This window comes from Rhamphochromis longiceps, linkage group LG19 (genome assembly GCF_057381845.1).
Source record: "Rhamphochromis longiceps isolate RC_006_pf linkage group LG19, R_longiceps_female_GT1.1, whole genome shotgun sequence".
Taxonomy (NCBI): domain Eukaryota; kingdom Metazoa; phylum Chordata; class Actinopteri; order Cichliformes; family Cichlidae; genus Rhamphochromis; species Rhamphochromis longiceps.
In genome coordinates this window covers 19,726,845-19,743,863 of record NC_140575.1, presented here as the reverse complement: position 1 = coordinate 19,743,863, position 17,019 = coordinate 19,726,845, and the positions used below count along the sequence as shown (strand labels likewise).

At 38.1% G+C, this 17,019-nt stretch overlaps 2 protein-coding genes across 3 annotated transcripts; one reads left to right on the top strand and one right to left on the bottom strand.

Moving 5' to 3' along the window:
• Positions 1-123: 123 nt before the first annotated feature.
• On the top strand, positions 124-3,285 carry ndufaf1 (NADH:ubiquinone oxidoreductase complex assembly factor 1). 2 transcript variants are annotated; one of them, XM_085391804.1, is made up of 5 exons: positions 124-462; positions 1,257-1,793; positions 1,990-2,175; positions 2,300-2,374; positions 2,486-3,285. In XM_085391804.1, the coding sequence occupies exons 2-5, from the start codon at positions 1,281-1,283 to the stop codon at positions 2,624-2,626; spliced, it is 915 nt and encodes a 304-aa protein (XP_085247930.1). In that variant the 5' UTR covers positions 124-462; positions 1,257-1,280; the 3' UTR covers positions 2,627-3,285. The 2 variants fall into 2 exon arrangements, with proteins under 2 accessions (XP_085247930.1, XP_085247929.1); XM_085391803.1 differs by having other exon boundaries at positions 1,254-1,793.
• nusap1 (nucleolar and spindle associated protein 1) lies at positions 2,799-16,926 on the bottom strand. Its single transcript, XM_085391802.1, has 12 exons — positions 16,749-16,926; positions 16,523-16,591; positions 16,247-16,438; positions 15,926-16,109; positions 15,738-15,833; positions 15,352-15,464; positions 15,210-15,260; positions 14,952-15,118; positions 3,701-3,864; positions 3,472-3,588; positions 3,281-3,383; positions 2,799-3,198 (listed from the first exon to the last, which is right to left on the bottom strand). The coding sequence occupies exons 1-12, from the start codon at positions 16,821-16,823 to the stop codon at positions 3,111-3,113; spliced, it is 1,419 nt and encodes a 472-aa protein (XP_085247928.1). The 5' UTR covers positions 16,824-16,926; the 3' UTR covers positions 2,799-3,110.
• Between the last annotated feature and the right edge of the window lie 93 nt (positions 16,927-17,019).

Genomic DNA, 17,019 nt, shown 5'->3' with positions numbered 1-17,019 from the left:
GTCGATCACACAAAGGCGGCACTGCGCATGCGCGCCTGTATTACCAGCTTGATTGACGAAAACATGTTTAAGTGAGATATAACAAAAATTTCTGTTCTTGGTCCCTGTGTATTAAATACGAAGATTCAACCAAAGAACATACCGCAGAAACGGAACCGCTGGATATAAGAGCATATACAGTTAGCAGAGAGAGGAACCATATATGAGTACAGGAGTCAGGACAGTAATCTTTGATGCACGGAAGCTGTGTTGAGTGATTACCTTGTGGCTCATTCAGTGACATTTCTGGTCGAAGGTTTGCTGAAGGAATTTCAGTCGTGTTGGTTTACCTATTTTTACTAGGACAGCGTACACCGGCAGTCTATATATTCTTTTGTACCTCATAGCATAGTGTATGATGAAACCTAACCCAAACAAGCCCTGATGTATCTACGAGACATTTGCTTCTACATCGTGGTCAAGGTAAATGTAAACAGTTTACACTGTGTTAAGTTATTAACTGTAGTTTACGTCATGTAATTCTTTCCACGAAGTAAACAGTTTCAATCATTCCAGTATGGTTAAGCTTTTGATTAATTTGTGTGTTTAGACAAATATAATTCGAAATGTATCTGACAGTCATTCTAAACGAATAGCACGCAATCAATTTTAATTCTAAGGACTTAGAGGTAACAGTCTTTATTCACCAACTGTGTAGACAGAAAAAAGTAAGTAAACCTCCTCATGACCTCTCCCGAAACAACCTGGAGTCAGGTGATCGAATTAAGAAGTGAGAGTGGGAGTGTGATTATAGAAATGCCCCTCCCTATTCTAGTAAGTGTCTTGGGTTGAATTTCTCTGTCTTTAATGTTTTCCCTGTTGTGAATAATTTTTCGCGTTGTAAAACCCTTCCAGAAACCTCTTTATGATCTTTGCTAATGTCATTTTTCATCAGCATTGTGTTTACACACATGTGAATGCTCCAGACCAGCAAACTGCCAAAACTTCTGCTCACACTTGCCGATATGTGAGCAAGTGTGAAAATGGGATTATACGTAAAGAAAACCCATGAACACATAATTCAAACAAGAAACCTTTCATTTTTCTACATAAATATAGTTGTTTGAAGTGGGACATTTTAAATGCCCTCTATTGGATAATTATACAAAACGATATAAATATTGTTTTAAGTGTGTCAGGCCATTATTTTGTTTTTGAGAAACATATTCTTATTTATATTCATTTTGACTCTGTTACTCTGTTTTGTATCTCAGCAGTGAAACCTGCAGATCAGCGTTGAAATGTCCCTGCCGAGGATCACACACCTCCCTTCTGGGAGGCTGCTGAGCACAATCCTCCACCACCAGCCGCTTCTCCCCTCCATCATTCCTCTCACTGTGCCCAAAAGAGCTGTGATCCAGGGTGAATACAGACGACCTGGCCAGCCCAAAAAGACCAAGTTTGCCTGGCAAAAGATTAACTTTAATTTCTCAAAAGGTTTGGAGGGGATAAAGAAACATTTCACACTCCTAAAAAAGGAGTTTACCGACCGCTGGGTTGGCCCTGAGGGTAAACCGATTGTTGAGCACATGCTGGAGCAGAACAGAGTTGTATGGGAGTTCAGAGGTCCAGAGAGCCTGAGGGAGTGGACGGTGTCCTCTGATCGTGAGATTGGAGGCCATAGTGAAGCTTACCTGAAGCTGGGAAGGAACAATAATACCTGTTTTCTGTACGGGACACTGAGCTCTACTCCCCCACGAGATGGAGAAACACGCTACAGTGGATACTGCACTATGCGCTCAAAGCAGCCTCTGGTTAGTGTTAACTGCTGGATACCATGTTTTTGTTGAATTCAGTAGCGCAGAGAGAGATTAGTCTCCCTCCCGTGATTACTTTTCATTTAGAACATAATATAGGATGGATGCAGAGGGGAGGAGGGGGTTCCCCCATTGCAGTTTATCAATGAAAGTTTACGTAAATGCCAATTTCCAAGTCTTTTGTGTCTTCTAGGCTTCCTTTGATAGAAAAAAACACCATGATTGGAGCAGTTTTAACACTCTGCAATTACGTGTACGTGGTGATGGTCGCCCATGGATGATTAACGTCTCAGCAGAAACATACTTCTCTCACCAGAAGGATGACATATACTGTTATTTCCTATATACCAGAGGAGGGCCCTACTGGCAGGATGTTAAGGTGAAGTTTGTTTTTTTTTTTTTTTTTTAAAGTAAAATTATTTAATAAATCTATATAGGTCTGTTTAAGAGGCATGATAGTATCAAATACGTTGATCAGCCTGACTTCAAATGCTCTTCTGCAGATACCTTTCTCCAAGTTCTTCCTTACACATCGAGGGAGGGTACAAGATGACCAGCATCCTGTCTGGCTGGACAAGGTAGTGCAAAGAAAAATTCCCTCACAAAGTGATGATAAAACTGATGTATCATTACCCTAATCCCTTTTTAGCTTGTGGCCTTCACATTGTTTTTCATATTTGTATTTACAGGTTAACACCATTGGGTTTACTTTGGGAGACAAAGCTGATGGCCCATTCCAGCTTGAAATTGATTTCATTGGTGTTTGCAAAGATTATGCACACACAGAGGAGTTTGCCTATGAAGCATACAAGAGGAACCCAGAAGTCTAAGAACGGTTAATGCTGCAGTCAGACTGTTGGGAAAAATTTGAACTTATATTGACACCATTTCTGTAATGTCATTATAGATTTCAAACTATTAATATTAATGACTTGTGCAGACCGTTTATTATTAAATTATGTATTAAATACCACAATAGAACAAATATAAAAAGACAAGATCTTGGGTCTTATGAGTGCCTCAATTCTAGCAAAGTAATAAAGCAAATGAAATTTTTAATTAGTAGTTTCAAAATGCAGCAAAACAGGACAGACTTATATCACATCAAAATATCCTTTTAAAAAAAGGTATTAGCGTTTGAGCTAAAAGTATTTAAAAGAAATGCAGGATTTGAACCTCAAAGACGCTGGACAGTATATGTAAGCTTCTACTACTTTTCTATAGGGGCTACAAAATGCTGAAACTGAAGCTGCAGACAATGAAATATTTACACTTCAACAGGGTTTACAAACGGCCCCAAGCAGGCACAATATTTTATGCCATGACAAGGCCTCTTCTTGCCCCAAGCATACTTTCTTTCTTCTGCTTCCGATCTTGTATCTGCTTTGCTCTCCTGCCCTGCCTAAAATAAGAATAAAGATATTCAGAGATGTGGCATGAGCCAACTGCAATGGGAGAATTTTCAGCATCAATTAAAAACCTACCTTGACTGGACTTTGTGCTGTTTGTAAGCTTCCTGGTGCGGATTTGAGACAGACTTGTTCATGGCCGTGTTTTCTTTGACATCTTCAAATGGCTTCAGTTTACCTATGTATAAAATAAATAACTCAATGCTACATCTTGTCCAATCAAATGGTGTTTCACACGAACAGGGAAAATGAGAACATTTTTATACCTTTATGAGGCTTGTAGGTGAGGGGACGTGACAGACTCGCCTTCAGGTCAAAGCTGGGTTTCTTGTTTGTGCCAGGCGTTGTTGAAGTGCTTGTGTTGCCAGTGAAAACAAATGGTCCTTTCAGAGGGGGGGGGGAAAAAAAACCAAAAAAAAAAACCAAAACATAATCATCTACTTTTTAGAAACATACTTCAAATATATCATTCCAAGGGTTGAAAGGCCAAAGTACCTGGAGTTTTTGTTGCAGAGAACGATGCAGTTTTGACACTGCTGGGCTTTAATCCATTGGCAGTCGGTTTCTGCGGGGTGCTGGAAGCCACGCAGGGTGACATGCGTGCAGGTGTCTTCACCAGTGACCTTTTATATTCATTGTCATGAGTAGCTTCTGAGAACCTGTATGTAGACAGTTCTCATTAAAGCATTAGATTTAATACAAAACTTAAATTTGAATGTTTCCACTTTGCAATACCACTTAAAGTTTATTTTGGAATATCCACTCTTGAATTCAGGTTTATCCTTTAGAATGAACCATTATTTAACAAGTGTTTGCAAACAGAGACTGCATCGCTAAGTCATAAGTTTTATACACCTGTGCGAAAGTGATTGATAACTAATGAGAAGATTAACCCCTTAGCAGTCCTACAAATTTTGCCTAAAATTTGTGAAAAAGGCATATCCAAAATAAATTGCATGCTGCTCTTGAACCATTTGGAGTATATGCATGGTTTTGGTCTCTTTTGAAAGGAGACAATCTGTAGTTTGTTCCTGAGGTGTCAGAATCACTTTATGTCATACTGCTATTGAGTAATAGAACTTTGAACACACTAAAAAAGAGAGAAAAAAAAATCCGCCCAAGTTTTTTTTTGTAAGGAATGCATGCAGATGCCTACCTTGTGAGGTATTAGCTGGAAAACACAACAGGATCAAAGCATGAAGCCTTACCAAGCCACAATTCAAATTTGATAACAATATCTTAGAAAATGAGTGTTCTATGCAAGTTTATTTAGGTCTATGTATAGGCGCTACCCAAAAAAGGCCACTTGGAGACTCCAAATGGCCCTTTGTAACAATCAACACATAAAAGGCTGTAATTCTTGAATGCTTTTATGTACAGTCCTAATTTTGGTCTCTAATTAAAGGTTACACTCAGAGCTATTCTTACATCCAGATTTATTGTCAATACTTTACAAAATTACAGGAGCATAAACATTATACAGTGTTTTTTTTTTCAATTTCGAAACAAATGTAAAGGGAAAAAAAAGTATTATGGCATTAAAACTCACTATATATACACATTATGTATATGCATCTGTGGGTGTATAAATATATATATAGTTTTTCACACAAATGTATTTTTACAATTATATTTTTTAGAGATCATTGGCATCATGCCAGTCTTTATAACAATCTCGACTTGGCAAAAAGCACAAAGGCACATCACAGGAGGAGCACTTTACTGGTGTCTTTGCCTGGCAGTGTCTGCACCTCAGACGACCTGTGGTGCTGTGTCCACTGATATGCACAGGCTTGTGATGTGCTCTGTTTGGAGAGGGTGATGGTGCGGGCGATGGAGCAAGGCTGCCAGCTGCCGCTGCCAGCTCCTCAATAAGTGTCTCCCGAAAAGCCTTTTGGTGCATGGGTACCTCTCCTTTACCCTTTGTGATGCTCTTGTGAAGCAGGAAGGCATTCACAATAGCAATGTCCAGAAAATGATAAAAAAATGTCTTATACCACCTCTGAGTCTTGTGGATGACTTTATAGTAGTTTATCAAGGCATCGGAGTGGTCCACCCCACCCATGCACCTGCATTGACAGAAAAAACAAGAACAAACAGAATTGAATAACAAGAACAAACAAAATTGGATTTCCAAAAAACAAAATAAATAACATAATAGTTATATAGATTGTTGAATATAAAATACATACCGATTATACTCCTTCACTGCTGGTGGAACAGAGATGTCTTTCAGCACCCAGTGTCCATCTGCATCTCTAACTCTCCTTTGAACAGTGTCCCCAGCATGGGCTGTGTGGAGGGTTGAGCACAGGAACACATCCCTTGTGTCTCGCCACTGAACGAAGAGAAGGGAGTCCTTTCGGATCCATCTTATGCTGCCACGGGGAGATTTAGAGTCCAGGCAATTTTTTTTGGTTTTTGGAAATCCAATTGTATTTGTTCGTATTGTTCCACATGCCCAGATCCTCTTCTGAAGGAGGTCACAGAAAAGGGAGGGACTACTATAAAAATTATCTACAAAAAGTTTGTATCCTGTGCCAAGCAACCGTGTATCGATAAGCTCCATCACGGATTCATAACTTAGTCCCTTGCCACTGTTTCCCTGCAGCTTCCCTTCATACACGAAAAAGTCCCATGTATATCCGTTGCTCGAATCTGCCAAAACAAAAAGTTTGTATCCCCAGCGAACAGGCTTATTTTTCATGTATTGCTTTATTCCAATACGTGCTTTGGAGGCAACCATTCGCTCGTCAATGGAAATTTCTTGGCCAGGGTTATAGTTTATTTTACAGACCTCCCTCATCTCCGTGTATAATGGTTTTATTTTGCAGAGACGGTCAAAATCTGCCGTACCTCTTCTCTGCTCATTAGCAGCATTGTCCTCCAAACTGCTTAGTTGAAGGGAGCGGCAGATCCTTTGAAACTTCTTACCAGACATTATTTTTTTAGGGAATGGAAGGCTGTACAGTTTACTACCTCGCCAGTAATCAGTGATTGCAGGGAGTTTGACCAGACCCATATAAATCACCATGGCCATAAAAGCATACATGTCCTGTAAAGTCAAGTCAATCCATGGGTTAGAGGGCTTGTGGCATGTTGATCCAAAGTCATTTGTGTTTTTAATTATTGTCAGCAACATGGAGTTTGTGAAATAAAGTTGAAAAAGCTGTAAAAGTGTGTATGAAGCTGTAGGTATGATCTGAGGTCCTGGTGATTTGATGGGCCTGAAGGTGGGCTGTGGTGGTATTATGTCTGGAGCATCTGTATCATTCCATCCCTCTTCAGATGTACTGGCTGGCATCTCAGCTTGACTGCTGCCAGTTCTCCCTCTTCCTCTTCCCCTCCCTCTTGGCCTTCTGCTTCCAGAAACTCTTTGGAAAGTGGAAGGATGTGGCTCCTCTTCTGACGAAATGCTGTCATCGTGTTCCTCTGTACTTGTCTTTTTACTGGCTGGCTCCCATAGTTCATCTGATTCTGATGATTGTCTGTGATATACAAAAAAAACAACAACGATATAAGTTAGCAGGAACACCTCAAAACACACACAATATATATATATACACACACACACATTATATAAAGACACACGACGTGAGTTAGTAAGAACACAATCAAAACACAAAGATGCACACACACAAACAAACAATATAAACACAGCAGGAGTTAGTAAAAACGCATCAAACACACAGAGGAGCAGGCGCGCACACACACAAAGGCGCACACACACACAAAGGCACACATACAAACAGTAATATCATTGTATGATATAATAAACACTTACATGTCGAGAGTAGCGTCTCCTCCATCCAAAAAAATATCCTCTGCTACCGAGTCAACAAAGGAAACATCACTGTCTTCTTCGGAAATATCTTCCTCCGACTGATCACTGTCACGCCGAGTGCATTGTTCGAGGACTTCTTCCAGTGAGAAGTAAGTTTTCCTCTTTGCCATTTTGTACTTACAAAGCTCCTTTGGTCGCAAGTTCTCTCAAAATGCTGTATGAACACAGACGCTGTCGTCGCTATGAAAGTTTACGCAAAAGCGCACGAGTGACAAAAACCTTTTGCGCATGCAAATAAAAGGGGAAAAACAAGTGTCCTCCCCCTTAAGCTGCATATCAATCTTCTTTAAAGATCATTGGCTATCTGATACGCCAATCATTTTGACACTCTGCCACAATTGGAAGAAGTTACTGCCCATCAAAGGGGGGCTGGCCAGACCGCTGACCACCAGCTGTGTTTGGCTATCGCTGCTTGTTCACACCTGTGTGAAGCACCCATTGGTTCAAATGAGGTGTCAATCGAAAGTGCAGAGGTCAGCGGCCATTTTGAGATCAAAATACCCGGAATATTTACATGTCAAGAGCTGCTAATGCTTCAGGAAGCACCGAAAATAGGATTATTCGCCGGCTACTTTGAAACAATACTATTACATTCAGTGGATGTTTATCAACATATAAATGTCTCAGAGACTAAATATTGGACTGATTTGGATTGCCTGGACTCTTGGCAGTCTAACTACACCGTTTTTGTTGGAATATTATGAACCAGTGGACTAACAGGTGCTTTATATGTGAGTACAGACCTTATTGTGTGGATGCCTTAATAGGCATCCACACTATTGAGATCCTGTTTCTCTTTCTTCTTTATTGTGTGGATGCTTTAAGCATCCACACTATTGAGTTCCTCTTGGGACTTCCGTACACTTTTTGGCACTTAACTACTTCCACAATTTTCAGCCGATTTTCACCGTTCAAATTTTAAAATATTCTGCTATTTCTGCTAATTCCTGCTATGTCTTTTGGTATTTTTCACTATTATACTTTTTAAAATATTAAGCTTAATTTGTCCCATTGAAATGAATGGGAAACTTCTGCAATTCTGCTAAAATTTGCTTGTTTCTGAAACTTAACTACTTCCTCATATTTTCACGTAGAACAACCATTCAAACTTTAAAATGTTCTCAAATTATTGGGCTATTCAGGTATGATTCAGCTTTTTCAAATCTTTTACCGTTTTACCTTTATGCCTCTTAAAGTTTTCAGTTGCAAAATTGTGATTTTTCACAAAATACATGCGTTGTTATGGTTGCTATGCACTTGGCTTCCAGTGTGCCACTGAAGGTTTTGCAGTCTTCTCTTCATGTCCGAACAACTTCTTGCTACTTGCTCAATCTTCACTCAACTTCCACAAATTATACATCAAAACGTAGGTATTTTTGCTGGGTTTCCGAGAATGTCACTATCATTGTTGTGGGATTTATAGAATTTTGGCAAATCTCCTCAGACCAACACAAAGTCGCAAAACTCTCCATAGAAAGTCAATGGAGAGCTTGTTCAAAATCACCGCTTGATTTCTGTAATGAGAGGCATATTCGAATCGTCATATCTCCTTAACGAAGCAAAGTTAAGACATAAGGCTTGTCCCAGTATATCTTCAGACACTCCTGACGCTCACAATTCAAGAATTATTTTCTCACCTATTACCGTTCTGAAATGAGTTAGACTTGTTTGAGGGTAGGAAATTCGTCCTTCGCTCAGATTTCTTCAGATTTCAAACTCTGGAAATGAACCACTTTTTTCTCTCGTCATATCTTTTTAATGGATTTCCACAGAGACCTGAAAATTTCCATGATTGTTCACCAAAGCCTGCTGTCTCTTACGGTGAAAGAATGATATTGATACTCCAAATAGATTTAGAGTTAGAAAGCGTTGTTTGAGGGCAAGTCAAGGCAGTTTTTGCTTTGCTCTACTCAGTTATGGTGCATTAGAAGTCAATTATCTTTAATAATTCATATTTTAATGATAAATTGTCAACACTTTAAGATTCCCCCATCTCTTCTGAACAAAACGGTGTAAGAATGACCGTTCTAGCCCCTACGGTTAGGAAATTATGGTCATTTGTTTGAGGGGAGTCGTCATTATGAGAAATAGACTGCAATAATCCTGTGCGTCTCTGTGCTGCGTGCACCTGTTTTGGCGGGAAAAAGTGCACAGGCTCTCTGATTGGTGGATTCAAATTCAGCAGCTCCAAGGCTGCTTGACTGAGCTAGAAACTTATTTCTCTCTCTCTCTGTGTGTGTGTGTGTGTGTGAGTGTGAGTGTGAGTGTGAGAGAGAGAGAGAGAGAGAGAGAGAGAGAGAGAGAGAGGAAGCCTTTTTATGGGATGATCTCATTGTAAGATTCAAATTCAATATATTTAGACTGGTTGACTGAATTGGATCTTGTGTGTGTGTCTCTCTGTGCATGTGTGTTTCCATATGTGTCCATATTTGTGATTGTGTGGCTGTTATATTTTTTTTGCCAATTTTTTTCATTTAACAAGTATATTTGAGGGACCCTTAGCATGTTCAGCATTTTTTCAGCTGTCCATTTTGCTTTTCCAATTTTTCTGTTTAAGTTATTACTATTGTGCTAAATCATACTATTTCTGCTATTTTATAAGATTTGTGCTAAATACAGTATTTCTGTCAAATTATAGTATTTGTGCTAAAACATAGTATTGATTTAAAATTACAATATTCATAGTTCATCACAGTGTCTCTGGTAAATCACAGTATTTCTGCTCTGTTGTACTATTTTTCTAAATCATAGTGTTTCTGTAATGCTTAAGTATTTTTGGCTAAATATATTCTTTCTGTTATCTTATACTATTTCTCCTAAATTCTTGTATTTTTGAGAAGTTATCATGTTTCTGGTAAGTTACAATATTTCTGCTAAGTTCTGCTATGCTATTGTATTTCTGCCAAGTATTATGTTTCCTCTAAGATATTGCAGTTCTGCTAAGTTATTCCATTTTAGCAAAGTTCCTTTGCTTCTGCAAAGTTTTTACAATTTCTGCAACTTTTCAGCTTTTTCAGCTAGTTTTTGCATACAGCTTCAGCTTTAAAGCATCCACACTGCATTTTCGCAGGAAATGCAAATCTTTCTAGTTATTATTCCGGGTGTTTCCGTACACTTTTTGCCGTGGATCTACTTCCACAATTTTTGTGCTATTTTCACCGTTCAAACTCTAAACTGTTCTGCTCTTTCTGCTAATGCCGGCTATGACTTTTGGTGTTTATTACTATTATACTTTTTAAAATATTACACTTTTTTCCTTTAATTTGTCCCATTGAAATGAATGGGAAACTTCCACAATTCTGCTAAAACTTTCTTGTCTTTGAAACTTAACTACTGCCTCATACTTTCACCTAGAAACTCCATTCAAACTTTAAAATGTTCTCAAATGATTTGGCTATTCCTGTATGATTCAGCTTTTTCAGATCTTCTACCGTTTTAATCTTATCCCTCTTTGAGTTTTCAGTTGCAAAATTGTGATTTTTCAGAAAATACATGCGTTGCTATGGTTGCTATGCAATTAACTCAGAGGGGACAGTGAAACTGTTTGAATTTTCTCTTCATGTCCAAACAACTTCTTGCTACTCGCTCAATTTCCACTCAAGCCCCACAAATTATACATCAAAACGTAGGTATTTTTGCTGGCTTTCAGAAAATGTCACTATCATTGTTGTGGGACTCATAGATATTTTGCAAATCTCCTCAGAGTAACACAAAGTCAGAAAACTCTCCATATAAACTCAATGGAGAGTTTGTTCAAAATCACCGCTGGATTTCTCTAATGAGAGGCATTTTCAAATTGTCATATCTCCTTAACGAAGCGAAGTTAAGACATGAGGCTTGTCCCCGTATATGTTCAGACACTCCTGACGCTCACAATTCAAGAATTTCTTTCTCACCTATTACCATTCTGAAATGAGTTGGACTTGTTTGAGGGTAGGAAATTTGTCCCTCGCTCAGATTTCAATCTCTGGAAATGAACCACTTTTTTCTCTCGTCATATCTTTTTGATGGATTTCCACAGAGCCCTGAAAATTTCCATGACTGTTCACCAAAGCCTGCTGTTTCTTACGGTGAAAGAATGATTTTGATGCTCCATATAGATTTAGAGTTACCAAAGGTTGTTTGAGCGCAAGTCAAGGCAGTATTTGCTTCGCCTCTACTCAGTTACAGTGTATTACAAGTCATATATCTTTAATAATTTATGTTTTATCTCTGAATTATGAAGACCTGAAGATTCCCCCATCTCTTCTGAATAAAACGATGCCTGAATGACCGTTCTAGCCTCTACGGTTAGGAAATTATGGCCATTTGTTCGAGGGGAATCCTGAATGTCAGAAATACACTGAAGAAAACTCACACCTCTCTCTGTGCCTGCGTGTGTAAGGGCTGACTACAGCAGGTGCAGCTAATTTAACTGACCTACATATACCAAGCCCAGACTCTCAACAGCTCCTGTTCCCTTTACTGTCTGTGTATGTGTGTCTGTGTATCAATATTTCTCCTATGTTTAGGTATTACTCCTCAATCATAGTATTTCTGCTAAAGCAAAGTACTTCTACTACATCTTAGTACTTCTGCTAAATCATAGTATTTCTGCCAATTCATAGTATTTTTGCAAAATCATGGTATTTGTGCAAAATCATGGTTTTGGGGCCAAACATTTCTGTTATTTTATAATATATGTGCTGAATATATTATATGTGCCAAATCATAGTATTTATCCCAAATTATAGTATTTATGCCAAATTACAGTATTTCTGCTAAACCAGAGTATTCCTGCCAAATCATAGTATTTGTACTGAAACATGGTACTTCTGCCCAATCATAGTATTTGTACTAAATCATAGTACTTGTGCCAAATCATAGTATTTATACCCAATCATAGTATTTCTGCTAAATCATAGCATTTGTGCCAAATCATGGTATTTGTGCAAAAACATAGTATGTCTGCAAAACCATAGTATATCTGTTATGTTATAGTATTACTACTAAGGCATAGTATTTCTGCCAAATCATAGTGTGTGTGCCAAATCGCAGTATTTATACCAAATCACAGTATTTGTGGTAAAACATAGTATTTCTGCCATATTGTGGTATTTGTGCAAGAACATTGAACTGTTATGTTATAGTATTACTACTAAGTCATAGTATTTCTGCATTGTTATAGTATTTGTACTAAAACGTAGTATCTCTGCCAAGTCATAGAATTACTGCAATTTCATAGTTTTTTTTAGGAAATCTGTTATGTTATAGTATTACTACTAAGTCATAGTATTTCTGCCAAATCATAGTATTTGTGCCAAAGTATCGTATTTGTATGGAGTCATAGTATTTCTTCTAAATCATAGTATTTCAATCAAATCTCAGTAGTTGTTGTTAAAACGCAGTATTATTGCCAAATCATAGTATTTGTACCCAATCATAGTATTTCTGCTAAATCATAGCATTTGTGCCAAATCATGGTATTTGTGCAAAAACATAGTATGTCTGCAAAACCATAGTATATCTGTTATGTTATAGTATTACTACTAAGTCATAGTATTTCTGCCAAATCATAGTATTTGTACTAAATCATAGTACTTGTGCCAAATCATAGTATTTGTTGAACATCATAGTATTGGAACCAAAACATAGTATTTGTCCCAAAGCATCGTATTTGTATTGAGTAATAGTATTTCTTCTAAATCATAGTATTTCAATTAAATCTCAGTAGTTGTGTTAAAATGCAGTATTATTGCCAAATCATAGTATTTGTGCCCAAATAATAATTCTGTTATGTTATAGTATTACTACTAAGTCGTAGAATATCTGTTATGTTATAGTGTATCTGCGGAATATAGTATGTGTGCCAAATCATAGTATTTATACCAAATCACAGTATTTGTGCTAAAACATAGTATTTCTGCCATATTGTGGTATTTGTGCAAGAACATTGAACTGTTATGTTATAGTATTACTACTAAGTCATAGTATTTCTGCGTTGTTATAGTATTTGTGCTAAAACGTAGTATCTCTGCCAAGTCATAGAATTACTGCAATTTAATAGTTTTTTTTAGGAAATCTGTTATGTTATAGTATTACTACTCAGTCATAGTATTTCTGCCAAATCATAGTATTTGTGTGAATTTGTATACTGTAATATCACTGTATTATGTAGTGGCTAAGTAGGGGCTGTTTACTAAGTGCATCAGTGTAAATAGGTCATCTCTTGTGTTGGAGTGCCCTCTTGTGGCGCCTTTTGGGTAGTGCCTTAGTAAACGGGAACCCTGTAAAAAGTGGCATCAGACTGATTTGTAGTGGAGGAATTTGTTACCAGTTTTCTTAATCTTTAATCTGTATGCATGTTGTAATGCATACCCTGTTCTTAATCATAGAAACCACACCATATCACCTCTCCACATCCTCCTACTGTATGCCATACCTCCCTGTACCATCCATCTGACCGCAATAAACTCCACCTCGTGGTAATCTAATCCCTGGATGTCAGCCTCTCCTTCTGACCGAGGATAGTTGTAGTATTTGAGCCAAATCATAGTATTTGTGCTAAAACATAGTATTTCTTCCAAATCATAGTATTTGTGCCAAAGTATAGTATTTCTTCCAAATCATAGTATAACTGCATAATAAAGGTTCTTGAGCCACATCAGTGTTTGTGCCAAATCTTAGTATTTCTTCTAAATCCTAGTAATTCTGCTCAATGATAGAATTTCTGCTATGCTTTAGTACTTTTTTCCTAGATTGTAGTACTTCTGCTAAGTCAAAGTATTTTATGTAAATCATAGTATTTCTACCAAGTCCCAATGTTTCTGCTAAATCATAAATAATGTTTTAGTACAAATTGTATGATTTGGCAGAACTTTCTGTGTTCCAGCACAAATGCTATGATTTGGCAGGAAAAAAATATTATTTAGCATAAATACTATATTTAAACTTTAAAAAATTCTGCTATTTCTGCTGATGTGTGTTATGACTTTTGACCATTGAAATGAATGGAACACATTATCAATGTGGTCACTGATTTTGCATGATGGGCTGAGCTGTGTTTTACCTCAGTGAGATAAGCATCCGTTCTCAGACTGGGAGGCCTGGGTTCAAATCCAGCTTATGGCAACATTTCTTTCACTTAACAGTTAAACTTTTTTTAAACTCTTTTCAACACAAATTTCATCTTTTTCACCCCTTTTCAGCAAAATTTTCAGTTTTTTTAACCCCTTTTCAGCACAAATCCAAACTTTTTCAGCTCTTTTTCAGCAAAAACCTCTTTTCAGCAGAATTCTGCTCAGTCACCTCTTTTCAGCAGAAATTCTGCTGATTGAACTCTTTTCAGCAGAATTTTCACCCCCTTTTTTTTGCCCAAATTCTGCTAGCACAATTGTCAATCTCTCCACCTTTTCTTTGTGAGAAAGTGTTTGGCTCAGTGAGCTAAATAGCTGCCCTTTGACCAGGAGGGCCAGGTTTGAATCCTGCTCAGGGCATCTTTTTTTTTTTTTTTTTTTTTTCAATTTTTTCAGCAGATATCTTCAGCCGTTAAGGCATCCACACTGCATTTTCGCAGGAAATGCAAATTTTTCTAGTTGTTATTGTTTTTTTTCGATGTTGGCAGCCTGACATAAACACTAATTGTACCTGCTATGTTGATTCTATCTTGAAATGCTTTACATCGTTCGAATCACGAGAATCTCAGCTTTCCAAATATATATAACATGTTTAGCTTCTTTTTTGATAAGTTTTTGTACGTAACCAATTAGTCCCCTAAACCATCCAATGTACCGTGGGCGGTACGTCCGACTGCTAATTAAAAGACTGTGGCTCAGTACTTTTGTCCATTTAAAAGACACAGATCCCGAAGAAATTCATTAGATTTGTTGTATCAAAAGGCCAGAGGATAAAACGGTGACTCACCGAACATTGATCCTGCGAGTAGAAAGAACAGACGGCCTGAAGGAGGTGACCTCCTTTGAAAGAGGTTTTTTGGTGGCTGAAAGCACAGTGTGCCTGCGGTTTTTGCCACCTGGTGTCTTGTTCACTGGGGCAGGGCTGAACATGGAAGCACGAGTTGGATTTGCCCTCTGTGGGATTATATACATGTGTCATTAGTGTGCTTCAGAAGTAATCAATATATACATCAAATGTGGGTGACCAGTAGATGGTGGTGCTTACCACTTGATCTTTGCCATCAACTTGCAGCAGTTTAGTTTTGTCTGACAGACTCTACAGGTAAAAAAATAAAAATAAGACAAAGTTCAAGTAAAAGTTACCTTTAATTTTTCCTGAATAAAACTAAGCCAAGATAATTTGGCACCTTTAATTCCTTCACTGAATTTCTGTACGTCTCCATCTGTTTCGTCTTCCGCTGAACATAGGAATCAATGGACTCCATCTTGTTGAAATGAGCCTCGTGAAGTTTTTTGAAATCTGGATAAACAAATAAAATGTATAACATATTCAAAGATTTATTTATGCATTTTTTTTTTTGGGGGGGGGGTTAGTTTTTTCTTTTTAATCGATTAAGGTTTTATTTACTCAAGCAAAATAGTTGTGCATCTATAGAAAACAGGAAAATGTACACATTTCTCTGAAATAAAGTAGGACAGGCTCTGCTGTACATAGCAGAGACTCCAAAAAAGCTTTTGCTGAATCAAGCACAAAAAGAACCATATCATTGAAAGAGGAACAAACAAAACTTACTGGGGGTAACAGGCTTCAACAAAGGCTTACTCTTCTGCTGGAGACGAGGAATTCTACCAGCTTTTGCCCCTTTTGGTGCCTTTTCTGGACACAGACCTTTAAAGGTAAAATTTGTGCAAAAGTACATGATCGTAAAGTCCAAGGAAGAAAACATAAGTGTGTATCAGCTTTTATCAACTATTGCTAACCTGTTTCAGCAGTCACTGGTGCTTCATCCTTAATGGCAGGCTGTAGCTGCTGCTCCTCACGGTCAGCAGTCTGGATCTTTTTAGGAGGCTCATTTTTTTCTTTATCGTTTGTAGAGGACACCTTTCTCTTCTTACCACCCCTGGCATTGCAAGGTGCAGTAAGTGCATCAGCTTCAGTGTCATCCTTAAAAAGAAAAATAAGCATAAAGGTTTTAAACCTCCAGAATGCAAAGAACTTAAACAGCTGCAAAGCAACCCTATGCACAGGGATATAGAGTGCTTCAGATGTATTTATGTTGAATGCAGTGTAATGTATAATACCTTTGCAGCAACTGGAGGCATCTTGGCATCGCTTTTAGTCGGTGTCGCAGTATCAGAGATTTTTCTCTTGTTACCCTTTCCTTTACCTCGACGTGTGTTCACAAACCCAGTAGTGCTGGAAACTTCTTCCTTGCAAGCTGAATCCAGGACAACCTCAGATTTCTCCTGAGCTTCATCATTAATATCTTGCCCCTGGAACAGTCATAAACGCATTAGCGCTGTGCACATGAGATGCTGACAACAAAGCCAATACATTACAAAACAGCAGTAAGTTACCTGCTCCTTCGCCTCTTTGTTCTTTTCTTCTTGATAATGCTGCTTTATGGCCTTCAGAAGTTTGTCGGCCTAATGTTGCCGAAAAAAAAACGGGAAAAAATGCATTTGAGTGTAGTCTGCCCAACACACGTTGACGTTAGAGAACAGCCAGCTACCGTTAGCGAATACAAGGTAAGTCTACCATAACCCCGCTAGAAGCAAATTTTTAAAAGTACCGCTTCATTACCTTCATGTTCGCCTTGAGTCCCAGCTCCTTAGCGAGACTTCGCAATTCTGCATATTTCATAGAGTCCAAATCCATGCCGGTATGACAGTTTATTTCGCTTTTTTTAAGAAAAAAAATCCGCGCACACGTCGGTGTTTCTCCTCACCACAAACGGCGTCGGTTAAAACTACCCTCCGATTCAAAACACAGAAGCGCGACACATTTGATTGGCTCTTCACTCTAACCGGATATGCCTCTCAGCCAATCAGAACAACCGTGCATTTTCGGGATT

Coding starts and splice junctions, on each gene's coding strand:
- ndufaf1 (XM_085391804.1), top strand. CDS start 1,281: ATGTCCCTGCCGAGGATCACACACCTCCCTTCTGGGAGGCTGCTGAGC. Junction 2,176..2,299: donor CCTACTGGCAGGATGTTAAG/GTGAAGTTTGTT, acceptor GCTCTTCTGCAG/ATACCTTTCTCCAAGTTCTT. Junction 2,375..2,485: donor ATCCTGTCTGGCTGGACAAG/GTAGTGCAAAGA, acceptor TTGTATTTACAG/GTTAACACCATTGGGTTTAC.
- nusap1 (XM_085391802.1), bottom strand. CDS start 16,823: ATGGATTTGGACTCTATGAAATATGCAGAATTGCGAAGTCTCGCTAAG. Junction 15,261..15,351: donor ATTCAGTGAAGGAATTAAAG/GTGCCAAATTAT, acceptor TTTTACCTGTAG/AGTCTGTCAGACAAAACTAA. Junction 3,865..14,951: donor ACTCGCAGGATCAATGTTCG/GTGAGTCACCGT, acceptor GTCTACATACAG/GTTCTCAGAAGCTACTCATG.